Genomic DNA, 26,967 nt, shown 5'->3' with positions numbered 1-26,967 from the left:
TGGCTGCAGACCCATCCATATAGCAGACAGCCTCTGTACGCAAGCTCATCATAAAATGTTTTGACTAAGCAATTTTTTACTCAAAAATTGAGGTTTGGAACTTGGAAATCTGATATATGTATGTATGTGATAACTGGAAATATGTATATAGCAATGGGCATTGCGATGTGAAAATTGGCGTGAGTACCGTCTACCTTTTCAACTTCAGTCCTGCAAACTTAACTAACCTCCTCTACAGATCGATTAAAGATATTATCCCAGCCTACTGGGGCCTGGCAAATCGAGTAATAGTAATAGTAGTAATAGCTTGGCGATTTGAAAATCCAGTTAAAGTCACTCGTTTTTAGAAGTGACCACTGTTGAGTAATTTTTTACAGTCAGAACTACAGTCGACCTTTTCAGATTGCATTTTTTAAAGAGGATAACTCCACATGGAGTCACGTGGTCTTATTTTTAATTACACTATTTGCAAATCAAGTTACTTTGAAACTATTCGACTGTGTCGGCAGTCGGACTCAACGTAAATATAAAATGTCACATCTGTCTTAAATTTTGTTTTAGTTAAAAATCACATAAACAAACAAAAAATCTAAATTTAAAGTAGCTGACAGAGCGCCCTCTTCCTTGGATATTCCTTGGCCATGGATGAAGTACGGACACTTTACCCCGAAGCTTATAAAATCTGTCAGCAGTTCGAGATAGATCAACACAAAATGGAGGAGATTATTCTGCGGATGACCAGGGAAATCTCTATGGGTCTTGCAAAAGATACGCATTCACGAGCTACAATAAAGTGTTTTGTAACGTACGTTCAAGACCTGCCCTCTGGCCGGGAGAGAGGAAGATACCTGGCGCTGGATCTTGGAGGAACCAACTTTCGAGTCCTATTGGTCACGTTAGAGTCCGAATCCAATGTTAATATTGATGGCAAGACCTACGGCATTAGCAAGGAGTTAATGGAAGGCTCTGGCGTCAAACTATTCGACTTTATTGCGCAGTGTCTATCTGACTTTTGCAAAGATCATAAGCTCGAAAATGCTAATTTGCCTCTTGGCTTCACATTCTCTTTTCCGTGCAAGCAGCTAGGTATTGACAACGGCACTCTAGTCGCCTGGACGAAGGGCTTCAAGGCTGATGGAGTGGTTAACAAGAACGTCGTTGAGTTGCTTCGTGAAGCTATCACGCGTCGAGGCGACCTTAAGGTCCAAGTCGTGGCCATTCTCAACGACACGACGGGAACTTTGATGTCCTGCGCATTTATTCGCCAGAATTGCAAAATCGGAATGATTGTGGGCACGGGCAGTAACGCCTGCTACGTGGAGAAAACATCGAATGTGGAAATGTTTCCGGGATACCAAAACAGCTCGAAGCCCCATATGATCATCAACTGCGAGTGGGGCGCTTTCGGGGACAATGGCGTACTGGACTTTGTGCGCACTCGCTACGATGTTGAGGTGGACAGTCATTCCATGAATCCCAAGAAACAGATTTACGAGAAGTGCATCTCTGGCATGTACATGGGAGAGTTGGTGCGACACATTTTGGTGGAGTTGATGGACAGGGACGTGATTTTCAAGGGAGTGAAGTCACAGACCCTTCAGCAAAGAGGCAGATTTGAGACTCGTTTTATAACAGAGATCGAGTCCGACGAGCCGGGAAAGTTTCGCAATGCTGCAATGGTTATGGATAATCTGGGCATTAGAACCACCAACGAAAAGGATTTATTGTGCCTGCGCTATATATGCGAAACTATATCCACGCGTTCCGCTAAATTGGCAGCCTGTGGACTGGTCTGTTTGATCAGGAAAATGAATGTTAAGGACTTGGCAGTGGGTATTGATGGTAGTGTTTATCGGTTTCATCCCCATTACCATAGGTTGTTAATGCAAAATATGAACTTACTGCTGAACGGCACTGTAAGATATGAGTTGGTTCTGTCTGAAGATGGTTCGGGCCGTGGAGCGGCGCTCATTGCAGCCGTTTGTGCGAAAGATTAGTTTCGTAGCACTGAGGCTGCAACACGCAGCAGAATATAAAAAGCGCACAATTGAGTCGCTGACGCAAGTGAGAGCACCTGCTGTACCTAATTGTTGACGTTGCTGGCTGGCGCCCCATTATATGCCAAATGATATTTTTCATTTATATTTAGTAAAAATAATTTTGATTTATTTGAAATATCACCAAAAAGAATATCACTTTTCTACAATTAAATGTCTACAAACTGAGCTATCGATATATTTGTATTGTGCAGCGATATCAATTATTTTGGTATTTTTTCGTGTGCGAAGTGCGGCCACACTGCGTGCAAGTTTTAAGCGAAAAGAAACAGAATGTGCGTATTTCATCCATCGCCAACGTTTTTGTAAAAGAAAAATTAACTGTAAATCTTCTAGGTATGCTCTCAGCAGCTCTCTTGTGCGCTCATCAGCGCTCCGCCAAGGCCTACAAATGGCCGCGGCGAACCGTCAGGTCTCACTGAAGGTTGTCTCTGTCGGCTCAACTATCAAGGATGAGAGCTTCTTTGAGAAAAACCAACGTCTGGGCCGCGAGATGTCACCCCACTTGACCATCTATAAGCCGCAGCTCACCTCCATACTGTCCGTCATGCACCGCGGCACCGGCCTGGTCCTGGGCGTCGGCGTTTGGGGCTTGGGCATTGGCGCTCTGGTCGCCTCTCAAGACATCAGCCACTACGTCACCATGGTGGAGGGTCTCCAGCTGAGCGGCGCCTCTCTGACCGCCATCAAGTTCATTCTCGCCTATCCGTTTGGCTACCACGCCGCCAACGGCGTCCGCCATCTGCTCTGGGACACTGGTCGCTTCCTCAAGATCAAAGAGGTCTATTCCACCGGTTATGTAATGGTTGCCACCTCCTTCGTGCTAACCGCCATCCTGGCTCTTCTCTAGAGGCAGCGCAGGCCCAGTTAAATTTTAGTGCGAACATGTCTATTATTTGTTAAATGCATAATACATGTACAGTTTATTTATAATATCTGTATCTGCATTTTGCTCTGTTATGCAACAACATCAACATCACCAGTTCATTCTAGTCAGCGCAATTTGCCAGATATCGTGTTTTGTGCTATTAGCTTACTAAATTTGTGCCGAAGCTGAAGCTCTACCATCGACATGGGCTCCATTGACTATGCTTGTGGGTGTGCAACACTGTGAGAAAATGACGTCACAATAAATACGAACAAATTGAAATCTGTGCTGTAATGGAAGTTTTGTATTCTGATGAGCGACTACTTCCACATTCGATTTCAAATCACTTGATGTATATGTCTTATATAACACGAGTAATCTCTAAAGGATTTTATGGATTTTCCAAGAAAGTTTCAAGAATTCTTAATATACAAGAATGATTCAGACGCAGCCGTGGACAAACAAATCTCATCAGAAATACTTCCAGCAAATAATTTTATAATCAATATCGAAACCTATGTACTCAGGTGATCTATACCAATATCAGTTGACAGCATCTGTGAGTGCAATTATCAATCCAAAATAGACTACCGATGCTATAGGTTACGAGTCAGCGCTAAGTCCTACCTGCAAATGGTGATACGCTGCAATGATATAACAAATTGAACATACGGTAATATATTAATATATTAAACGGGAATTGATGACTGCTTTCAACAATCTCAGGCAAGGCCTGTGGAACCTTCACGCATGTAATATTAATATCTATTGTTGCATTTTCAATATGTGGGTCCCAATATACAACAAGTTGATTTGTCAATAAAGGAGAGGATATTATGATAAAGCGCTTTCCATTTGATTAAGTGGTCTGATTCGGCCAGCACAAAGTCAGATTCGATGCTTGATTAGCAGAGGTATATAAACATATGTATATCCAATTAGTCTATATACATATATAGTATATCTATAATATAATAGAACATTAATTAATCCGTAGGGAATCTAAATTTTCTGGCGTTTCTCCTGCTAAATAAGTTCAGATTCGATGACTCCACACAGTTATTAATAATTATTATTCACAAAATGTATACACTATGAAGCTTACAGTTAAAATAGACATTTTATAATATTTAAAGTTAATAATGTATAGAGAAACACTAATATCAAATTCCAGCCAGAATCCTTGTACAATTATATGTGAGAATCTCCCCTGCTTTCGTGTTATCAAAAATGAAATCGAAATCCAATTATTTTATAGTCTAACAGACAATATATAGACAGCGACGACGATTCCTACAAAGTTACACTCGTTTATTGATGAAATCTGTATTAATGTCTCGCCTTAGCAAGCTTTGCCGTGCTACGCTCAATATAGTATGGATCGTACGTACATGTGTATAGATGGCTAAAAATGTGTCTAAGAGCTAATATCACAATTTATTATGTAATTGCTGTATGTGTGTGTGTGTGTGTTTGTGTTTGTCTAGCTGTGTGCGTGCACTGACAAGCTCTACTGTATGGTGCCATGCGGTTTGCTTTTGTCCTCCGAAAGGGGCTCATCGAGCAGCTCAAAGTCGCAGACGAGCGAAAAATGATCCGAAGGATATTCAAAGCAGGGCGTACGATTCTTGCCGATCTGTTCTCCGGCCGGAAATTCCAGGCAGTTCTTGATCTGCAAAATATGATTGAAGATTAAAGCATGTTTTATTTATTTTAGTTGCTGCCACGCCCACTCACCTTTAGCTGCTGCGGCGTGTAGAACACATAGTCAATGGTATGGCACTCTTCGCCATCTTCGCGAATTTTCCAGGTGGTGTATGGAGGCTCGCGCTTGATGGACTGCGCAATGAGCTCATTGGGATCGTCGCAGCTGGCCGTGTGCTGCTCCTGATCTTCTCGTTCCCGCTCCCGTTCCCGTTCCAGCTTAATGTCCGCATACGCGCTGCCCAGCTTGAACAGATCGCAGCTGAGAATCGTCGCATAGATGGGCTCAATGGGCTCCGCATTGAAGTCGCCGCACAGCAGCAGCGGACTCTCGCCGGCGAACTGCTTGACAAAGCGTATCAGATCACGGCCCTGCTCGTTGCGCAGCTTGGCCAGCAGAGCGCCGTGGCGTGCCTTCAGGTGGGTGGTGCAGACACAGAACTCCCGGCCACTGGCCTTCAGCTGCAGCCGCGCGGCAATGGCCACCTGGTTGCTCTGCACGCGCCACACCTCCAGGATGCGTGTGTCGTAGCCAAGGAGCTGCAGCTTGTCGCGCTTGTAGAAGATGGCACAGCCATCGGGGCCATTGTTCTCCTCTATGTACAGGCAGGGCGAGTCCGGCTTGGGAAAGAAGATGCCATCATAGTTCTGGCTGCCCAGCACAGTCTGCAGAAACTTGAAATGATCCACCTCCTGCAGGGTACAAAAAGCAAACGAGATGTTAAAGCGCGACTGCATTCCACCTGACACCGGGCACAAATAAATACTTGCAGACAAACAACATCCGGCTGATTTTGCAGAATCTCCTGCACGATCAAGTACCTGCGATGCTGCCAGGTCAAAGCCTCGTCGGGGCAACGCACAAAGCCATCGTTGTGCTGGCCGAGAGCTGCGAATAGATTTACGGATATTATGATTAGCATTAAATTGAGATGGAGATTGAAGAATTTCGATTGCATTATCTATAACTACAACTTACGAAATGTATTTTTTTTTTAATTTTAATTTTTAAGATATTGATGAATTAAATATATATTTTTATTCACTTCGTCGAATTCTGCATGTATTCGATAAATAAATAAAATTGATCACGTTCTTAAGTCTTTAAGAGAATATAAAATATTTGATTATCTAATAAATTAATGAAAAAAAAAAAAAATAATAATAATAATAACAAATAAATAAATAATATATTGTAAATAAATTTAAATTTCTTATATTTTTTTATCTTCAATTTCTTTCTTTATTTATTTATTTAATTTTTTTTATTTTTTTTTAAGTATTTATTTATTTAATTTTTTTATTTATTTAATTTAATTTTTTTATTTTTATTTTTTTTTTTTATTTCCAAAATGCAATATATATAAACATTAAATTAGAAAAAATTAGAATTTTTCTAATAAATTACATTTAGATAAATTCAATTTTTTTAAAGCCTTTTTTCATATGTAAACATATACACAAAAATATATTTGAACAGATTGAACATGCTGCACTTACTTTGCGAGAGAATGTTCCACTGCAGCAACCGAATGTGCTGCGCGCCTTCGCTGGGAGCACTGCAAACTGTGTGTGGATGGGAAGGAGATGTGAGTAACAGCTGGGAGGGCGATTGCTTTGTGTGAGCTTACCACGTGAGACGGAGTTCAGCTTGAGGCAACGCAGGCCGTCGGTCACGTCTTCGCTGTTCAGGGGGGGCTTAAGGAAGCAGCGGCTCAGCAGCGAGGGCTTCACCACGCCTGAGCCGTGCAGCTGGCGCACATGGTCGAGCAGTGCGTCAGTGCTGAGGCCCTTGGGCAGCTCTAGGCCATCGTCTTGTGAGTCCACATTGTTTATCTTGGGCGCCGAGTTGAACGAGCCCATCCTAGGATGAAACGTGAAAAACATTGCAAATATAAACAAAATCAGACACTTTTGTTTACTTCAATTAAAATTTAAACAACGTCATATCTAAGAAATTCATTGCTGATGCGAAACGTTTAGACTAAATATTCAAAATTACTTCGAAACATAATATTGAACTTCACAAAGTGATGCATGACACAATCAAGGCCTATAACAACAGCAACAACAATAATAATAATAATAATAACAATAATAATAATAGCAGCAACCATGACAGCAAAAAATAATGAAGAGAAAATAAAATGAGAGAAGAACAAGAAACAATAACAGCAACAATTGGCATCTTTACAGCATTGCAGCATTTTTCGTAAACAATTTGATCAACGATACTCACAGCTCTTTCGGTTTTCTATACAGAATCTTTCGTAGAATTATGCTGAAAATAAATAAGCTGTGACTATGCCTTTTGCTAACGTTGAACTCTGCCATAGAACTTTCAACTCTGCTGAAAGAAAACATTTAATTTAATCTTAAGAAGAATGTTTCGAAAATTTGAAATTTGATGGGATCATGAATGAATTTCGATTTAAGGAATTTAGCAACAAACTCTATAAACAAATCTATATATATATTTTTAAGTTCTTTACCAAATTTTAGAGCTCATTCTGTAATTTACAATAATAGAACATTTGTTCCATTTACAATTTAGTAATATTTACTTCTGTCTTTGCATTGGAATGGGCAAATTGAATTGAAATTTTTGGAATATAATGAAATTTAGATATTAGTTGCAGTCTAAATGATTTGTTACTGAGGTTTCGTATCGAACATGATATTTGTGTTTCTCTTATCCAGAAAGTTGTGATTCTTCACTCTGTTGCTGTTACGAGGATCGTTAACTTTATGAGCATCATAATTTGCGGTCTCAGCTGAGAAAAATCTGACTAAGTATTTAGCTCGGACTAAACGAACGCGCGCGCAGCTTTCACAAGCTAGAGAACTCGATTCATGCCCACCCACACGAACCGATTCGGACAAGTCAAAAAGACGCATGCGGCTTAAAAAATAAATAAATACAACAGCAAGAGTAAAACGAATAAAAAAAGACTAAATAAAAAAAATAAAAAAATCAAGAAAAAATGTCGCTCGGTCAATAGCTTTACAGCTGTTTAGCTGGTTTTCGGGCCAGCGGTTAGAAACCAGTTGGGATCGTTTTGGCAACGCAATCAATCAATAGATTGGTGACTCTCAGTCTCACCTGGTCAGCATCACCCTCTGCAGGAAGGCCTTGCGGTCGTTCTTGCAGGGCGCCTTGTTGGCGCGTTTCAATTGCATCGCTTGCTCCATGTGGCTAACAGATTCGGTAGCGAGATGCGGCTGTAGCGAGATGTGGTGCTGCTGTTGGTGGTGTCGGCGGCTGGGAATTGGGTGAATTTGGTTTGGATTGTGGGTTATGCCGAAAATTGTGCGAAGTGCGCTTGTAAGCGACATTTGCGAAACTGAATGGCAACTGAAGTGCGGCGTTTTATTAGAGATCAGCCAGGCAGAGCAGCAGAAGAGCGCGAGCGAGGCAGGGCGACAGAGACAGTGTGTGTGTGAGGGAGATGGCGAGGGATCGAGAGATAGAGAAAGAGAGCAAGCACGCATAAACGAGTATTTCAACGTACACACACGCACGCACACTAATGCACACACACATACACAGAGATCGCGTCGAGCGCACATAAAGTGAGATGTATCTGCAAGATACAGAACAAGATCAATACGTTCTACTCACGTGCGTTGCTCAGTTGCGCGAAAAATGAGCAGCGTAACAATAAAGGCAACAACAACAACAGCAACAACAACAACGATTACAACAACAATATGAATACGAACAAGAACAAGAACAGCAAGAATCGCCTGAGCCACATCGCTAGCTGGCAGCTTGGTAAATATTTATGCGTAGCATTCTTTATGTAGATACATTCACATGGAGCTGCACGCCATTGTCTCACTTTCGTTTCGTATTGTAATGAAAACAAAAGTATCTTTTTCCAATACGCCTGGACGGACGCTGGGCATGACTCTAATGGCCAAACTGATTTATGCCTAAACAAATTTGTGCGCGCATGCAAATCGCAGACAGACAGACGGGCACCCGGACAGATGGACAGGCAAGCAGCCAGACAGAAATGCGCATTTTCAGAATATCTGAGAACATATATTGCAGGCGAAAGATACACAGATACAGATATTTGAATGTGGGATAGACGAGCGCAATTTATACAACAACGCAGTTACATGCGTAATGAATCCGCCCCAAGTATCTGCCACTTAAAGATACTGTATCGTTTCTTTGCTATGTTACCTGGGTATGGGCACCGCCACACGACGCGCAAAAGTCTTCGCAGTGACAATCAAACGCGATGTTTTCATTAAGAACTCCATTTTGCTTGGGGTTTGTACGCCTTATTCTTGGTAGAGTTAATTAAGTAAACGTCTCTTAACTGTAAATCAGTTTGATTGAATTAAGATTTAAATTGAATTTCAATTTGGGCTTTAGCTGCTTCAGCTTGCTCAGCACTAGGTTAACTTGAAATGTTTTATATTTAGTGTCAATATGGCAATGTCAAAGAGACGCGGTTCAAGCTGCATTTCCTAAAAAGAATAGAGTAGAATGATGGGATAAGCATTAGTTGATTAGTCGATTAGCTGCGCGACAGTGGGGCGGAGGGACTTGTACATGTCGAACCACTTGCAATGCATAATAGATACCGAATAGCAGACACCCATTGCTATCGTTAGCCACGTGACCAGCTCTCAAAATCGCCAATTTGTATGTTGGCACGCAGCTGCGGCTGCATATTAAGTTCAGATAGTATATTATCATATATAGATTGTCGAAATCAAACACTGAATTAACTTAAACCAGTTCGATTAAAAATTCTACCTGTCCTCATTTATTATGAAAATATTAATAATAGAACTTCTATAGCAAATTAAGGAATAAAAAAAAAAACTTGAGATTCGCCTAAATAGGAATATTAAAATATATTTCATATTGAGCAAAAAGTATTTTTTTTTTTTTATAAATTATTTGCATTACTCCTTTGTGTTTCATTTATAGAAGCTTATATAAACATATTTAAACAGAAACATGAATATGAATTTCATCATATATATATAATATAAATATAAATCGAATATTTTCCTTAAAGGAAAAAAATTTTTGTCTAGTGCGCTAAAAAAAAAAAAAAAAAAAAAAAAATCAAATAAATAAAAAAATAAAAAAAATACACAAGTTTTTAAAATTTATTGTATACAGACAGATCATTTAATTCCAAGTAATGTTGCTATAATTACTATTTCAGTCATCCAAAATCCTAACTAAACTTGTAGTCGTACTATGTAAAACTATGTAAATCTACTAGAATATAGCTTTACAATTTATAAACATCATAAGTAAAACCAGACGTCGAGCTGTGCTATACAAATATATTTTATGGGATCAGCCACGCCTGCTTCAGCCTGTTGCATACATTTTAACAAACCCATTTAAGTGCGCTTGGACTATATAAATTTATATATAAGTGCCGTAAGTATTTGGCACTATCTAATCGCTGGTTAAAATTAGATTCTGAGCAGCTAGATAGCTGCAAAGTCAACGAAGTTATTCTGCATTTAAAACAACAACAATTTAAATTGTTTATGAAGAAAATATGAAACTTCAAGCTCAAGAAGAGATTCGCCTCAAGTCAGCAATTATCATTCAAAATATCTAAAGGTATTTATAAACCGACAAATGCTTCGTTTACAGCTATCTATTGATACAATTGTGCATAGCTGTAAGAGACACAATAGCTCATTATCAAGCGCTGTCCGCTTCTGTTCGCTCACTTATCGATTAGAGCTGCCAGAGCTCTTGTAAGTGTGGCCTATACAGATAGATACATTTTCGCATTTCGCACGAATTGTGCAAGGTTAGTTATGTTATTGTTGATTGAAGCCAAGTGGATTGGGGCCTCACAGTGGCTAAGAACACTTGACACTCTGTCAGCATTGGCCATGAACTTGATATATAAACGCAATAGCCGCTGGCTAGCAGCAGCAGCAGCAGCAGCAGCAACAAGTTTTGAGTGGAGCACGCCTGCTCGCATTTATCTCTCACCTCACAAGATACAACAGCAAATCTCGCGGCGGCGGCTGCTCATTATCAGCGATTGGCGGCAACGTGTCTCCAGCAGTAGCAGCAGCAGCAGCAGCCCCAGCAGCAGCAACAACAACGCCAGCAGCAACAGCAGCTGTTGTTGCTGCTGCCTTGTCGCTGGGTGTGGTTAGCCAGGCTGGCTCTGTGGAAGCGGCTGCCGCCTGCGTCTCGATATCCATTTCCAGTTTGCGTGCGGCGAGACGCTGTTTCATTTGCGTAGTCGAGGTCATTGCCGAGGTCTTGGCCAGCGCTTCCGCAATTTCATATTGCTTCAGGAAATCCTGCCGCAGCTGCTCGCCATCCTGTGTGGCCAGGCAGCCAGTCAAGCTGAGGCCGCGTCGACACTCATCGCTGCACAGGCGCTGGCACATCTCGTTGATGGCCAGACCGGGTCCACTCAGCTCCAACGGCGCTCGCTGGCAGCAGTTGAGGCAGGGCACGTCCGGCTTGCCCGCACCGAGCAGCGCTGGCTCAGCGGCCTTGTTCTCGCTGGGCGACGGCGGCTGCTGCAGCTCCTCGGCTATGCTGAAGTAACGCGGCGGTGGCTCATCCTCGTCCAGTGCGCCAGCTGGTGCGCTGCGTGCATGACTCGGCCTATTGCTCTGCGCAAGATTCAGATTGAGCAGCAGGGCTGTGACGGGCATGGCCTTGCCCAGCGCTGGCTGGCGGCGATGGCCCAGTCGTTGCTCCTGCTGCTTGTCACTGCTGGTGTCCATGTTTTTAGTTGCTAATACACTCTCTGTCACTATTCACTGTCAATATTCAGCTTAAATCATTGGCCATGCGGCGTATGCGCGATATTCGTACGACCGTTGCGCGTTTAGAACCGAACATCCAATGTATTAATACGCGCGTGCGTTGCTTTTCCTCATTTATATATCTTTGGACCGCTCTAGCCAGATCGAGGCAATCAAGTGGACGCTGCCTCGCTGTCTCGCTGCCAGGTGCTGCCCGCTGCCCGTTGCTCATTAATTGTTGCTTATGTTTTGCCATTGTTGTTGTTGCTGTCGTTGTTGCTGTTGTTGCTGCTGCTGTACAGTCATAAGTACATGACTCTGTTGCTCTCTGGCTGTGCGCTCCTCTAGTTAAGGCAAACGAGATTTTGTTCGCACACTTTCCAAAATGTCAAAACACGCATTTAGCAACCAAAAATATAGTGAAATAAAATCAAAATGAAACAGACAATGCTTCATATACGATGATTATTATTTTATTGGCCGTTGATTAGTTTCGAGAGAATTCTCAATCAGCTCCAATCTGATTATTAATCTATCTATATAACTACAATGTAGACTGCACGTGGAACTACTACAGGTCATTTCAGCTGATTGGCAGCTGTTAAACTTCGCTGCACTCGGCTAATGATAAATGTTGCAATTAATTAACTCATTGTAAGTTCTGTAAAGTGCACTTGTAAGTCTAAATATGATCACTTTTCCCATTTTTCATTTTGTGCACTCTTTATCATTGGGTTTTAACTACTTTATATTCAATAATAAATTAACATGAAATATGTTAACAGCTAAAATGAGCTGGCTGATTGGCAAAGCGTGATCTATAACTTAAAATTAAACTTTACACATTTAATCTAATCTCTACTATCGCACCTTAAAGAAATTAGTACATCATCATTTCTGATCTCATCTAATATTCATTGTAAATTTGGTATTTTACGCTTAGTATATTCATTTATTTATTTATATTTTACATTATCATAATACTTTCATTCTCTCTCTCTCTCTTTCACTCTCTTAATTTCACCTCCTCAACAAATGTTGCTAATAAATTTTCATGACATTTTTTATTTGTCCGTCACGATTTGCATTCATTCAAGTACGAATTAATTGCATTTCCAACTGTTTCATTTTATTTAATTGATCTAATAATAGAAAAAGCCTTTATTTCCGTAATATGCAAATGTAAAATTTCTATTATTGCATTTGCCAATAAATAGATATCATATTGTATACTGTGATCACAGTAAAACCTCGTTAAATATAGCATGATTAAATTATTTGAAAAAATTCGGTAGTTGTTTAATTAAGTCGAGTCAATATAAATAAAATATTTACTGAATATATATTTAATATCAAATTAAAATTTATAGAGAAATCACAAATAATATATTCTATAAATATTTATCATTTTAAATGATAAAACATAAAACTTGTTCCAAGTAAAAGAAGCTGTTGCATACTTTTCGGCTGTTCATACAAATTCGACTTATTGCTCTAGATCAACATAAATTGGATTCAATATATTTTGGCTGGCTGGTTATTTATAAGGTTTGTTCAGCTGATAAGCGTGAGGTAGATAATCAGAATACCGTTGCTGCTAACAATACATACCCCAAGATGATTTCGCGTTGATTAGATATCTACGTGGACTTGGACCTTCCTCTAAACTTCCTACTAATTAGCATTAAGCAGTGCTGTTTCCACTTAGAGCCCGGATGCTAATTGCAGATAACACACTAATTTGTATTTAATTTTCTAATTTTTATTCATTTATTATTGCCTTTTGGCAATGTCGCACGGAAAGCGGAGCAAACTTAACAAGCGCAGCGTCCGTCATTGAATTTTATTTTTATATCTCACAGACAACCGCAAATACATACGATTTTCAAATGGCTAAATATACATATATAATATAATGTATATATGTAAGGCATGTCTAGCGAATCGTCAACATGTTGAGAATGTCTCTTGAACTTGGCAGTGAGCAATCAGCTCTCGGGGCAGCTGGACACCTGGGCGTCGGCTGCCAGGCGAAAGGTGCTCAATCGTCCTTCACATTATCGAACCCTACTCACATTTGCTTAGGAGGCACATTATTAATCTCATAATACGTGTCGTCGTCTAGCTAATTGATAACCTTATCGGCAGACGGCCTGGGAGAGCGCATTTGTAATAAGTAACTGAATAAACTTAATAGACTTACTATGGGAGAACTATGAACTCGTCTCAGAATTTATTTCAAAAAGTTCCTCAAACTGCCATAAATTAGGAAAATCTTATCGCAATATTCTTTTATTTTTTTTTTATTTTTGCATATTCAGTTAGATTTCTCAGATTGCAACAGAAGCGAGTGCCCTTTTTGTTGTTGCCAGGCACATGTAGAACATCGCCAGCATACGACACGCTTACACATATAATATGAACAAGTACCCTTTGTTTTGCGAGTGAAACGAACCGATTAACAGAGAGATTTCGTTATACAACAGCCGCGTTGGGGCACAAGGGCGGACGCGCATATCGCTATTTGGAAATAACTGGTTCGGTACCGGCCTAGACTGACATTCTCCGCCTGAAGTTGACGAAGTCCATTATAATAACTATGATGTGGTACTAATACGATTACTGCATTGCATTGGCGGCGAACCGGGAATCTTTACGCATTTGCAAGTGGTTCGGGCGGGGGGCAGCTGGTCAATGGGGTCTCTTTGAGTTTTGTAAGAATTCAACTCACCATTTTTATGCCAGAGCCACGCCACAACACATTATCCAAATCGGAACCGAGTGAATCTAGTTAATTGTGCTCTTAGATCAAGTGAACGCGAAATTCACAAGATTTTCAAGCAGTCGCGTTTAACGTTAAGCAAATTGGCTCCTGCTGGGCCTTTTTGGACTGTGTGGGACAGCGATTCAAACGCCCAGCCACACCGCAAAGAACTAAAAGCAAAAATTTGTGCTTTGCACCATTTATAGAGCGCTCGATGGCGCTCTTCGCTCGCCATTTGCTAGCTGATAAGGATACAGCACGCAGAGCACAGCACCAGAGGCGAGCGGAACAATCGCTCTGATATGCTCAGTGTATTGCACAATGTGAGCAAAAGACTTACAAAATGCTCTCATTTGAATCATGCTCTCTTGAGGAGTGCCTATATCTCTGCCTGTCTGTCTCTGCCTCTCTGGTTCTCTCACTTGTAGTGTGACTATCTAACATCTCAAGTGCCTTCAGTTCAATGGCTGATTCCCGCCGAACTTGTAAAGCAAACAGGTGCTGTAAAAGCCGAACCTTAGTTATTTGCAATAGAATTCAAATATATGAATATTATTATATATCAATCAAAATGAAAGCTTTACAAATCCATTGCTATCATATATTGCACAATATAATATTTCCTTTGAAAAAAATTTAAAGCTATTTAATACGCTCTAAGCTAATACTATATATAGACTATATTTTATAGATCAAATTTTATTAAATTATTATTTTTTTTTCTTTACATAAAATATATTTTGGACTATAGTATATTCTAAATGTATGATCATTAATAAAACCATTTTTTTTTTTTTTAATTATTTAAAATATTCTTTAAAGACTCTTTAATATTTTAATGACGCATATATACGCATTTATAATACGTTATAATTTATTCACTTTACTCTATTTAACATAGCAGTAAAAAACTTTGAAAAGTCGCTGTGGGTCGAGCCACACCCAGGCCTATCATAAAATTGCATTCGATAAGATTAAAAATTCGGTCTGCGGCGTCTGCACCTGAGGCTCTCGTGTCTGGCATGACGGAGGCGTAATCTTATCAAAGACCACATGAGCGACTAATTTTGTGCTGCGCGCTACTTGAAATTTGCAAAAATGGAATTTGTCATCGACCTTATCGGAACACGGCCATAAATTGCCCGAACATTAATATTTACGAAGCCAGCGCACGATCCATGAGATAAGGCACACGGCTAGCCAGAGGCTGGACGAATGGCGAAAGTGACGTACGGACTCAGAAGTCCAGTATGAGTTGGTATAATTTAGTTGAAAGTGGCTGCATATGCGCCGCAAATCAGCTAACTATATAAGCTGTATATATAGCAATGGCTAATCGATCTCGTGGCGCCTATCGAGGGTATTGGGTCTAGAGCACTATTGTTCCGCTGACTACCAGTGCTGGCTTCTATTTCACTCCTTTATTGCTCACAGTTAGTGGTCTAGCCGGAGGGGATAAGATTAGATTAGCCACTGGCCTAGCTGACGGCCTTGCCTTGAGCTGCAATAGCCAAAGCTCCATTTATCCTACGTGGCATGCGGCATATTTACTTCGTAACGGTCTCTATATGTATGTGAATATGTTTGTATACATTTCTACATATTTATTGTGCTGCACTGATTTGTTTTTGTTTATGGTTTTTTTTTTTTTTTTTTTTTTTTTTTTTTTTTTTGTTTACGCCGAACAGCAGTCCGGCTTATCAATTTGGGCAACGTAAGCGTGCCATGAGTGTGTACTATATAAATATGCTTCTTCGTTTGTCTGTTTGTATGTATGTCTGTACGTACGTGATTTCATAAACATGTTTATAATTTGGAATTTGATCCGTATGCACTTATCATTGAAAATGATTTCTAGTAGCACTTCGCGTAATGCCGAACGCCGTGTCGAGTGCGGACTGCCAACTGCGCTGGATTACAGCTCTGTTATGCCGGCTTGAACAGATTTTGTTTTTGATGGATTGTTTTGTATACAATGGGGAATTTTAATTGAATTGTTAATGGGTTTGGGGTAGGTAAGGTATACGGGCCTTCCACTTGGCAACGATAGGCATGTGCCTGGGCACGTAATCACTGTGGAAAGGGAGTCCATGGATTTCTGAAGAGCAGGTAAAAATGAATGCGACAACATAACATTAGAAAATAAATGCAAAATAGAAATACGCATTTACATATAAACTGATATTTAATCTTCAGACCTGTTTTGTCACCAGCAAATGAACCGTTTTTACTCTATCCAGATCCAAAGCAAAGAAAGCGGCCGGTGACTCATCTAACAATGGGTTGGGATACGTGTCTGGAGATTCGGTTCGTGAACCCCAAAACAATAATGCTAGTTGATAACGCGAATGGAAAGTTGAGTAGCACAGCTTGGGCGAGTTTTGAGATCTGTTGCACCTTTATGAGTACATAACATATTGAAGTCTTTCATTTATTATAAATATTCTGTAACTAGTAGAACACTGGGAAATTAACAAAGTATTCTGCCTAATATAACACTATTCTTCTGGGCCATACCACCTTCGTTGAATATACATATAGAGTCATATAAATATAATTGCCGGCTCGCCTCGAGACGAGGTCACTCAACCCCAAAAGGCAGCGCAACAAAAGGATACCATTTGGAGAACAAAAGCTGATGGAATTGTGCAGGCAACGCCCTCAGCAAGAGCCGGTAAATGTTACACACGCACACGGATACACAAAGTGCCGTTATATTAATTAAAAGCTCATTTGTAGTAGCCACACACGCCCTCATACAACAAACAAACACACACACACACACATAACATAAAGCGGCGTCAGACCCAAACAAACCGAATCCGCAATTGAGATTGAGAGTGACAGTGCGAGTGAGAGTGCGAGTGGGTAAGAGCTAAAGAGAGATGCATAGCGGAATCTGCTCTCAGCTAACACTCTCACTCTTACTCTCACAGTTCGAATTGCTCTTTCAGACGCATTGAAATCAAAGTCAAAAATATTTATTGTAAAATATTACAAAAGCAAACTCAAGCACATACATACATACACAGCTATATGGAAGTGTGAAACGAGCTGGAATTGCGGTACACACAAACAGGGAAATGAGAAATAAACAAAATTAAAGAAGGTAACCGTTAAATGGCTTAATAAATGCACAAAGAAAATGTACAATATGCTGGGGGAACCTGGTGAATGCGGAAAAATCCAATGGCATGCAAATGGATTTCTTTTATTGCTGTTGTAGACGCTGTAGGCAAATGTAGTTGTTGTTGTCGTTGTTGTAGTTGTTGTTGTTGTGTTGTTTCAAAGTCACTTTGCCATGCGATTTGTTGTTTTATCAATAATTTATTTAAATGCCGGGGCTTGCCCTTAATCTAATTTAACTCACAGAAATTTCTTGATGAACTTATAGAATGACACCAGCAAATACACAAGGGTTGAAATGAGCTTCATATTGTTTGTTTTTGTTTTTAGTTGAATTCGTTTTCAAATTTGATTTTCTTCCTTTGTCAAATAACAAATTGCACAAGCAGCTGAGGTGACTTAATACTAAACATTTGGTTTAACTTTACATAACACGAATGTTAATGACGCTTTGTAATAATTGTTAGTTTTGCTTTAAATAATTATCTTGTCTTGAACTTATTTGCTTTTTTTTTTTAATTTTTTAATTTTATAATTTTTTTAATTCTATGCCTTTGAACTTTATGCAGCTAGATGAAATTTCACTCTCAATGTCATTTCCGCGTTGAACACGTTTTTCACACTAAGCTGGCATAAAAAGAGGAGACTACGCTTTCTGTGGTGCTCGTGTGTGTGTATATGTGTGGTTCCATGGTTACGGACAAAGCGAAACTCATATGTGTGTGTGTGTGTAGAGAGAGAAAGAAAGAGATACATAGTGAGAAACTGTGCAAGGGGCAGAGCGCGTACAAAATCCAAATGCTGGAGCTTCAGCAAGGAAAACCCAGCCAATGCTTTCGGCAAAAGTTGACACACTCGACTAAGCTATATGAACCTGCGAATGCTCTGCAAAGAAATAATATTCTTGGTGACATATTTTAATATTTAAATAAATTATTATTTAATTATTATAATTTTTAATTACTTAGAATTTATTTGTTATTTGCTTAGATTATATTAAAATATAACAAATAGTTCGATAGTTGCTTTGATTCAATTTTAAAGTTAATAAATTAGTAATATTAAAATTTAATATATTTTAAGATTTATATCTATATACGCAACAGTTTTAGTCTTTTGTCTAACACCTGTCTGGTGGCTGACAACAAATCAATATGCCTTGCTGGTGTAGCGTGCACAGACACGTTCACTTGCTCGGAGCGGGGCAATAAACTTTTGTGTGGGCGCGTTTAAGAGAGCCCAACGCTGACTGGTTAAGAGCAAACGTAGCAAACATTTGATGAGCGAAGCTAAGAGCACAGCCGGCAAAATGCAAGAGCTTTCAAGAGCTACAAACGCGTGGTAAGTTTATAGTGTGCTTCCATGTTTAGCTAAGCGTTGCACAAGCTAAAACATGAAAGCTTTGTTGCCATAAAAGCTTAAAGCTGAGTGTGCAGTTCTGCCAACTGTTGAGCTCCGAAATAACATTAACTGTAAATCGAAGTAGGCATACGAAGAGTAGCAAATATATTTCATTAATTATTTGCAGTCAACTTTTTTGCTCATTATAATAAAATACAAAATCAAACATATTAATTTGTAGTATTTCTCTAAGTAAATAAGTATTTCTCTAAAGTAAATACACAGAGGAAATCTCTGTGTTTCCTCTAAGTATTTTTTTTTAGTGTATCTTCTAAGTATTCCCTCCAAATATTTTCTAATAAGTATATTTTCTAATAAGTGTATTTTCTAATAAGTGTATTTTCTAAGTGTCTTCCTCCAAATCTTTCCTCTAAGCTTTTTTTTATAAGTAGTTCCTCTAAATATTTCTTCCAAGCGTTTCCTACAAATATTTCTTCAATACTTTAATACTTTGCTTAACGATAAAGCACTTCACTGGCACTGCACGAAGACCCCCAACAGGCCTGGGCGACTGAAAGAATTCTGTAGCTGTAGCCCTTTATATAGGGCGACATTTACTCAAGACTTAAGTTGCGCTCAAATGTTGTGCTCGATGTCAGGTAGGCGTCGTTGCTGTCGAGTCCCAAGTGACCAATGAGAACACTCTCTGTTGCTCTGCATTGCAGCTTCGTCTTACTTAAACGTATACCAAAGGAATACTGCTGCATACATATAGACAACTTAAATGATCTTCTCTAGTTCTTCCTCGTCGTTCAAGAATGTATATTCTATAGTTCTCTTAAGAACTAGGACTTCGGCATAGTCTGCTACAATTTCTGGCTCTTCCATTCTATACTCATTTCCAATGGCTAGATCTAGCCTGAAATAGGCTAAACTGGCAACACTGGTCAAGTGCCATAAAAGTTAAAGCACAAAAGTTTAGCCATAAAAGCTTACCATAAAAGCTTAGCAGTTTTAAAAGTAAATGTACTGAATGCAGTTCAAGTTTCTTATTAAAGCTTTATAAATACAACACTAGTTTGAAAACAAAATATAAGCTTAAAGCTCATACTAATTAATTAGTATTAACTAATTTCTCTACATCTTAGAGCTATGCTTCTGCTTTGGCTAGGAGTTGGAAGGTCTATAGTCGTAGGCGGGTCCCAAGCGAACAGACAGATTAATGGGCTGATTTAAATAATCCTTGATGCGTCTAATAAATAAACAAATATATTAGATATCTATAATAAGTATACGGGCGAGGTAAACAATAATAGCAGGCTTATCTGCGTGAGTTCCACTTACTGTTTATCTGCTTCAGTCTCATAGTGCTGATAGCCTTTCCGCTTGGCCGATTTATTCAGACGCAGCGATCGACGCAATTCTTTCGGCAGTGGTTTATTCGTCTCCCGTCTCAAGAACTCAGTGAGCTGCTGGCATTTGGCAGCCAGCGTCTGCCAGGCCAGACGTATCAGCCGCCGGTGCCTGGATCCTGTGGCGCCAGTCGCGCTCGTTGTGGCGTCATTGAGGCTCGTATTGGAGACGGCCCAGGCGGACATGTTGAGCTGCCTGTGTGCAGACATTGACTGAAAGCTGCGAGCAGAGACGGCCAAGACGATTGCCCACTTGCTTGCGGCTGATAAGATTTGCTTAGCTCCCACACCCAATACAAATCGAATTCAATCGTTACGTTTAAACGTAAAGCTAATACGCTCCACACGTGCGAGTCGGCTATTTCGCCATATCAATTGTTAATTAACTGGCCCACAATCAGTTGGCTAGGTCAATTGTTAGGTCGTGCATTTTTAGTTGCATTGAAATTCCAAGAATCTAGTAATTACCAATGGGGAACTATGGCTCTGCATAAGGTAGGTGAATGAATGCCATACAATATTGCTTCCGTTTGCTGATTTTCAGCCTGGCCAGCAAGACCCAAATGTGCCGTTTTGAATTTTTCGCATAGACTATTTTCAATAAAATTTTCTAGCCTGCAGCCTGGTCGCTCTAGCTGCGCTTTCTGTGCGCTCAGAGGATATGCCCAATGACATCATGTCCTGTAACAAAATACACATAGCAGTGCCAGCTCCCCTCACCCCATAGCCCCTCGCCAGCAGTGCCATTTGGTCTCCAGCTGCAACTACATGGCACCCCGACCCTAGCCACATGCCGCTACGGCGCCTGCAGCAGATATCCAAACAAAATTGCATGTGGTTGCACGCAGTTTGCCTACACTGGCAACCGGACAGTGACCCAATGTGACTGGGTTTTCGGCCAGCTTGCATTGTTATAAACGAAAATTCGTTTATTGCCATATTGTTGGCACGGACTCGAATTTGTCTTCAAAATGTACACATTTTGGCCGCAGGCCTCTCGCCTGCCTTAATTAGCAGCATCATTGAGAAGCGCATAGACCGGCATAGAATTTAGCCAAAAGCCTAACGTAGATCATTAAAGTTGACTCAATAACTTTTAGACGAAACTTGCGTGATTCAATGTAAAATTGATTTCGTGTTCGTTTCATCGTTAACTGCTCTAATTGAGATTCGCATAGAGAGGCGCACATCAGTGCCATCAGCTTGCTGTAAATGTGCATGTGAATCACTACAAATGACAAAATCATTTGCTCCAGCAGCTGCTCAATGCAGCCACTCGTATCTCCTGCAAGACAATTGAATGTCCTTGCCGTCAGATGAAATCTGTTGGCCTCCAGCTACGTTTATTGATAATATGCAGATGACAGCAGGTTGAGGTGATTGCCTGGTGCCTTATCCCTGTTGCCTCATGGCTCGTGCCTTGTCGATGCGGCCCAAAGCTGGCTCCGGTCAGGTCAGGACTTACCACAAAACTTACTGGAACAAGCTACACTGACTTTCACACACGCAGACATGAAGAGAGATAGAGAGAGAGACATAGAGAGAGAGAGAGAGAGAGAGAGAGAGAGAGAGAGAGAGAGAGAGAGAGAGAGAGTGATGGTGAGCTAGTGCAAAAAAGAGTGAGAAAGCTATCTATTGCTGCAAAGCATGCATTTAAAATTCCATTTAAATACCAAATAGCAATAACGGAGAGAAAAATCTTTTGTGAACTTGAACGAAAGAGCTACATAAGTGACAGTGGCTTAGAAATATCCTGCAAAAGGCTATAGATTAGTATATGCTTATCATCAGTTGGCAAATGACTCGGTTCGATATATATCATGAGATAACTGAATCGGGAAAATTTACCTTAGCAATTCTGCGATGCATGTCTTAAACTCTTTTTAACTTAGCATTAATTAATAAAAGAGTTTCTCAACAAAGATATTATATTTATTTTTATTTATTTATTTTATTTATAATAAATTTATTTTATTAATATAGATGACAAAAAAAATACATATTGCATAATACAAGCAAAAATCATTTATAAGCAATGAAAAATATTAAGAGATTAAAAAGAAATGTAATCAAATATTCACCTGTTCATTCAATCCAGGTGCTTAGCTTTAGCCAAGTATACTAACAAATATATTTTAAAGTTTTATACTCACCTTTGTGTGCACCTATCCGTGCAGGGTATACAACTTTGACCTCAATTATATCCATTGGCTGTTGCTTTGATAGTCAACTAAAATGTAATAAAAGTAAATTTTCAGAACTATTTACTTAGCCTCCTTGCATCCATTACGGGCCATGGCTTTTTTGCTTGCTGCATTCAATTTTATTAAATTTTCAATCAAAACTCTATGCAAAACATGACATTTGGTCTGCCTTAGTTAGATTTGTTAGATTTGACTGCCGGAACCTCTGTAGCCTAATCGTCGTATGTATATTTGGTTTCAATTTATTAAAAACTTGTTTTGCTGGCCCTTGCCTTTAGCCCCGTTAGCCCTTTTCAAATGTGTATGCCAAATATTGCTATTTACCGTTATGCAATAAAGCGCAATAATATTTTGGAATCAACTACTGCATATATCAATCAATTTTTGATTAGTCGACCTCGGTTCGGTTTGTATAGGAGAGTCGGTTCTGTTTGCAATGTCAGGCAAATATTTGAGGCTGTTGCAAATAAAGTTTCTGAGGGGGGAGAGCGGGACGCAGATTAAGGTAACAGTTGCCAGCAAAATTAAATAAGCCAGCCTGTTGCCAATACTAATGCCGATGTGTACAGCTTAAAGGCCGGACCAGCTGCTAAATTAGACCAACAGCCAAGAGAGGGTGCGAAAAAAAGTAGAGCTGGAAAAAAATGTATGTAGGGAAAACTTCAAGGATTCGCTGCACGTTCGCATCTTTAACGCCATATGTTGACTCTTGCTACATTTTTGCAACAACACGGAGGGAGATAGATAGAGAGAGGGAGTGGGAGGCTGGCACATATCCTTTATCTTATATGCGCTATTTTATGCCTGTGTACAACAACTACAACAACACCCGCCTCTGGCCTACACTTTCTTTCACTCCACATACCCTCACTTGAGGTCACTTAACTTTGTAAATACGTTTGTAGCAGTTTGGGAAAAGAATCTGAAAACTATAATACATAAACCCTTTGACTATATTCTTGGAAAACAAACTGAAAGTTATTTTAATATATGTATATACACCTGAGGTCAATGAAATAGTATTAAATGTAGATCTATATTAATATTAATAAACACATTATTTTAAATACAATTTGAAACGAATATTAATACATGCTAATATTAATCTAGAAGTCTATATTGAGTTACTTGGTCTCTACACTCTCACTACAATGTGTATACCTTTTATTTACTATTTATTTATATGGGACACTTTAAAAATAGTGTACCAGAGTACAAGATACCCTTCTTAAACATAATCTTTTATATTCTGGAAATTTATTTGCATAACAAGTTTTAGATACAAAAATAAATAATATTTGCTGATACATTTCTCTATTCCTCTCACCTGTAAGGGCATTTGGTGCTCGACCCTCTCAGGCGTTAACTCTTCTCGCTTTGTGCTTTCTGCCGCTTCTGTCAACAGTTTTGGTGGTGGTGTTGTAGTTGTTGCTGCGACTGCTGTTTTGCTTGACTTTTTGCCAATAGATTGTGTGCCAGAGTTTGGCATTTTATAACATAAACTTTCATTTATTTTCGCTCGTCTTGTGGCACATCTTTGCTGCTGTAGTGCCCATGTTGTTGCTCGCATTGTAATGGGTAGCCACATATGCCGTGGCCACAAACAACTATGTATATGTATATGTGTGTATATATAGATGTGGGCATACACAAACGAGTACACAAGAAGTCGTCTGCTGCTGTCTTGACATCTGTCTGCCCGGCCCCAAAGCCAGCCGCCTGAAAATCGCCCAAAAATGTACATTTGCATGCACATCAGCGCTGGGCGTACATTTATCTCGCTGACTGTGGCTGTGAGTGTGGCGCTTGCCAAAGTAGGCCGCCAGTTGTTGCTTAATGCGGCAAGGATATCAAAGCAGCCAACTGCCCCATGCTCCACTTGACTGAAACATGACGAGCCCCAACTCCTGCCCCAGCAGCCCGCGAGTCCTCTGCTGCAATTGAGCGTGCTTAAAGAGAAGTCTTCCAAGTGGAGCTCTCACACTAAGATTCAAGTCCTTACATATTTATATAATTATGCATTATTCAGCAGCAGCAAGAAATGCTCTCATAATGAACTATAATCAGAGTAAGCAAATTCATAACTCAAAGTATCTTGCTTAAATATCTAATCCAAATACTCTCTGATGGCCAATCTGTCCCTCTTCAAATGAACCAAACTATGTAATGTCTCATTTTTCTTAATGTAACCAAAGTTGATTTATTTTGCATTATTTTTGTGCCCCAAATATGTAAATACCGCTTGCAAAGTGGAAACAAGGCACACTTTCGAACGGTGCGCCCTCGTTCGCTTCATTTTTCGGGCTTGACAACAAATCCATACCGCATATGTCATTGGCGAAGTGGGATCTGTCGTTTTCGCATAGCCTTAGGCTGTCAGCTCTGCCAAGTCGATCACGGCGTGCACAGCCAACGGCTGTGTCCGGGCCCTTATAAGGAAGCCATTCAAGCGCTACTGTTTCTTCACATGACAACCCACACAATCGACCGACCATTTGGCTTAAATATTTTATGCAAATTTTCAATGTAATAAAAATTTCTTCATGTCCACACACACACACCCACACACACACATACACATATGTGTATATGTGTGGGGGAAATAAAAGTTGATGCCAATGCCGTTTGTCTTTCAATACATTTCTCTTCGCTGTTCAGGCCGTGTCCCATCCCGCCCCCTCTGTCCCCTCTGTCCCCTTCAGTGTGCAAGTGCGCTGCCAATGATTTTCAATATGTCGCAACTTTCTGTCCCTGCTCCGCTATCTTCCGGGGGCAGGGTTATCTGGACCCCGATTCCTCCAGCTCTGGCGCTGAGCCGCAGCAGCTTGAAACAAATGTCGAGTTAATGCTTCGGCTGACGTCGCCACAACGACACAACGACGTCACAAATTCCAGCGACAATGAATGCCGCATGGACATGACCTCAATTGCATAGACTACACACACACACATGCAAATTGGTTTGATCGACACCAATACCTAAGGGTTGTAAATGTGTGTGTGTGTGTGTTTTAACGACCCCCAGCCCAGCTGTGTAACACATTGCCATCACTGTCATCTCCTAGGCGGACAAGTGCGAGATGTCGCCGAGTGAGCGCCAATGCAGTCAGCTCCATTGCCATATGCCATAAGCCTCGCACCTCAGCCTGAGTTCCCAGCTCAGTTTCAGGCTCATTCTCAGCCTCAGCCTCAGCCTCAGCTTTAGTTTTTCCTTTTGTCTGTTTATCGCGCTGCAGCTTTTCCTTTTCCTTTTGCTTTACATATTGCCGGCTGACTTTCGCCTTTCCATTTTATTTTATTTGGTATTACTTTATCAAGGCGTCAACACGTTTTCAAGGTAACCTGGCCGGCTGCCCGTCTGCCTGGACGTTGGGTTCATTGTTTTCTGTTTATGATGCACTTAAATTTAATATTTTATTTTAATGTATTTTGACAGCAAATGCAGCAACAAAGTTTCCACACGCTCCCCGAGCAGAGCTTCAGCGCAGCTCCTGCTGAGCATCCAGATACTCTACGCAGCTGATGTGTGATGTGCTATGCATTATAAATTTGCGAATTAAAGTTCTGCTTGGCTGTTTCTCTAAATAGTTTCAGGAATTCACTTAATGGCTTATGCTCGAAATTGTGAATGTTATTCCAGCTTTGGAGCAAAGTTGCCTCTGCCAGCGTAAGGATTTTAAAATTAATGAAACTCTTCTTTTATTAGTCTCTATTATAGCTCTTGATTTCAATGTGGTTTAAAAGAGAGATACATATTTTCTGAATTTTGCTTTCTGCTTTCGCAGAATACTTTGCATGCAAAATGAGCGTTGAGTTCTCAGAATTCTGCAGTCTGTACTTAGTCAAGCAATCAGCCCGCATACCCTGCGCTCTCACATGTGCTGACGCGCATTTTGCAGCCGAGTCCCGTGCGCCTTTGATGTGGCACGTGGGCACGTCCAGTTTATGGGCCTGTCTGGCAGGCAGCTTGGCACTTCGCATTTGTTCCTTTTGTTGTGCTTAACATAATTCCAATCAAGAGTTTGTATCAATAAATAACGGCAGCAGGAGGCTGGCCAGCAGCAGCGCCCCGCCTCCGGCCACCCAGCCGGGCCACGCGACCTGCCCGCTAATGAGGGCCCAATGCGGCCTTACCTGCCGCGAAAAGGGCATGCCAGAAAAGGAAAGCGCTTTTCCTTTTTATGCACAACAGTCGGGTGTCTCGTAAAAATTTCAATTATCCTAAATGATTAACTTTGTTTATTACACAGCTGCAGGAAGCTGCGTCCTGGCACATCATTTATCAGTTTATGACTTGATTCTATTATTTATTGGCACTCGAATAGAGGGCCTGTCGTCGAGGCAGGCGGGGGTGTGGCATGCGGGGGCGGGCATGCGGGGCTGCTTCGACGCGGCGCAATTTCAATTATAATTATGTGCAAATCGTAAAAAAAGGCGGAGCGAAAGAGACGGCACCTTGTGCGCCTTAGATAAAAATCACTTAGTGTGCGTCACACATACACACGCACACACCCTCACACACACACACACACACACGCACACATGCAAAGTTTATAGCTAACAAAAATCGTTAATAAATTAAGCGGAAATATATTTTCCCAGCCATTGCCGGAGGTCATTGCTGTTGTTGTTGTTGTTGTTGTTGTTGTTGCTGCTGCTGCCACGCTCCATTTGGTGCTTTTAGCAAATACTTCTCGTGCCATGCTCTTGGCTGTGTAAT

At 40.4% G+C, this 26,967-nt stretch overlaps 4 protein-coding genes and 1 long non-coding RNA gene across 12 annotated transcripts; 3 read left to right on the top strand and 2 right to left on the bottom strand.

Moving 5' to 3' along the window:
* The first annotated feature begins 267 nt into the window (after positions 1–267).
* Positions 268–2,225, top strand: LOC108621835 (Hexokinase testis 2). Its single transcript, XM_018019387.2, has one exon. The coding sequence runs from the start codon at positions 642–644 to the stop codon at positions 1,995–1,997; it is 1,356 nt and encodes a 451-aa protein (XP_017874876.1). The 5' UTR covers positions 268–641; the 3' UTR covers positions 1,998–2,225.
* On the top strand, positions 2,181–2,992 carry SdhC (Succinate dehydrogenase, subunit C). Its single transcript, XM_018019389.2, has 2 exons — positions 2,181–2,332; positions 2,394–2,992. Coding segments are annotated over exons 1-2 (516 nt in total). The 5' UTR covers positions 2,181–2,330; the 3' UTR covers positions 2,908–2,992.
* Positions 2,993–3,971: 979 nt separating this feature from the next.
* Positions 3,972–17,873, bottom strand: cu (NADP/NADPH phosphatase nocturnin). Of its 8 annotated transcripts, none has more exons than XM_089462588.1 (8): positions 17,535–17,873; positions 8,825–9,114; positions 6,869–6,976; positions 6,261–6,493; positions 6,130–6,195; positions 5,397–5,518; positions 4,663–5,322; positions 3,972–4,597 (listed from the first exon to the last, which is right to left on the bottom strand). In XM_089462588.1, the coding sequence occupies exons 2-8, from the start codon at positions 8,902–8,904 to the stop codon at positions 4,436–4,438; spliced, it is 1,431 nt and encodes a 476-aa protein (XP_089318714.1). In that variant the 5' UTR covers positions 8,905–9,114; positions 17,535–17,873; the 3' UTR covers positions 3,972–4,435. The 8 variants fall into 8 exon arrangements, with proteins under 8 accessions (XP_089318714.1, XP_089318713.1, XP_017874872.1 ...); XM_089462587.1 differs by lacking the exon at positions 17,535–17,873 and adding an exon at positions 14,132–14,336; XM_018019383.2 differs by lacking the exon at positions 8,825–9,114.
* Positions 14,700–17,998, top strand: LOC149270373 (uncharacterized). Its single transcript, XR_016268618.1, has 3 exons — positions 14,700–16,273; positions 16,405–17,273; positions 17,860–17,998. It is a non-coding gene; the product is annotated as an uncharacterized LOC149270373 (long non-coding RNA).
* A 1,667-nt stretch (positions 17,999–19,665) lies between these two features.
* On the bottom strand, positions 19,666–20,282 carry LOC108621838 (uncharacterized). Its single transcript, XM_018019390.2, has 2 exons — positions 19,976–20,282; positions 19,666–19,883 (listed from the first exon to the last, which is right to left on the bottom strand). The coding sequence occupies exons 1-2, from the start codon at positions 20,251–20,253 to the stop codon at positions 19,799–19,801; spliced, it is 363 nt and encodes a 120-aa protein (XP_017874879.1). The 5' UTR covers positions 20,254–20,282; the 3' UTR covers positions 19,666–19,798.
* Between the last annotated feature and the right edge of the window lie 6,685 nt (positions 20,283–26,967).

This window comes from Drosophila arizonae, chromosome 2 (assembly GCF_054131065.1).
Source record: "Drosophila arizonae isolate 15081-1271.41 chromosome 2, UAZ_ARI_1.0, whole genome shotgun sequence".
In the NCBI taxonomy this organism is placed as follows: Eukaryota; Metazoa; Arthropoda; class Insecta; order Diptera; family Drosophilidae; genus Drosophila; species Drosophila arizonae.
This window is presented reverse-complemented; position numbering and strand designations above follow the sequence as displayed.

What these genes read in the sequence shown, in the direction of transcription:
- LOC108621838 (XM_018019390.2), bottom strand. Translation starts at nt 20,253, where the DNA reads ATGTCTGCACACAGGCAGCTCAACATGTCCGCCTGGGCCGTCTCCAAT. An exon ending in GAGACTGAAGCAGATAAACA is followed by an intron (nt 19,884 to 19,975) that starts GTAAGTGGAACT and finishes TTTATTTATTAG; the next exon opens with ACGCATCAAGGATTATTTAA.
- LOC108621835 (XM_018019387.2), top strand. Translation starts at nt 642, where the DNA reads ATGGATGAAGTACGGACACTTTACCCCGAAGCTTATAAAATCTGTCAG.
- cu (XM_089462589.1), bottom strand. Translation starts at nt 11,379, where the DNA reads ATGGACACCAGCAGTGACAAGCAGCAGGAGCAACGACTGGGCCATCGC. An exon ending in CGGATGTTGTTTGTCTGCAA is followed by an intron (nt 5,323 to 5,396) that starts GTATTTATTTGT and finishes TGTACCCTGCAG; the next exon opens with GAGGTGGATCATTTCAAGTT. An exon ending in ACACGCCGCAGCAGCTAAAG is followed by an intron (nt 4,598 to 4,662) that starts GTGAGTGGGCGT and finishes CATATTTTGCAG; the next exon opens with ATCAAGAACTGCCTGGAATT.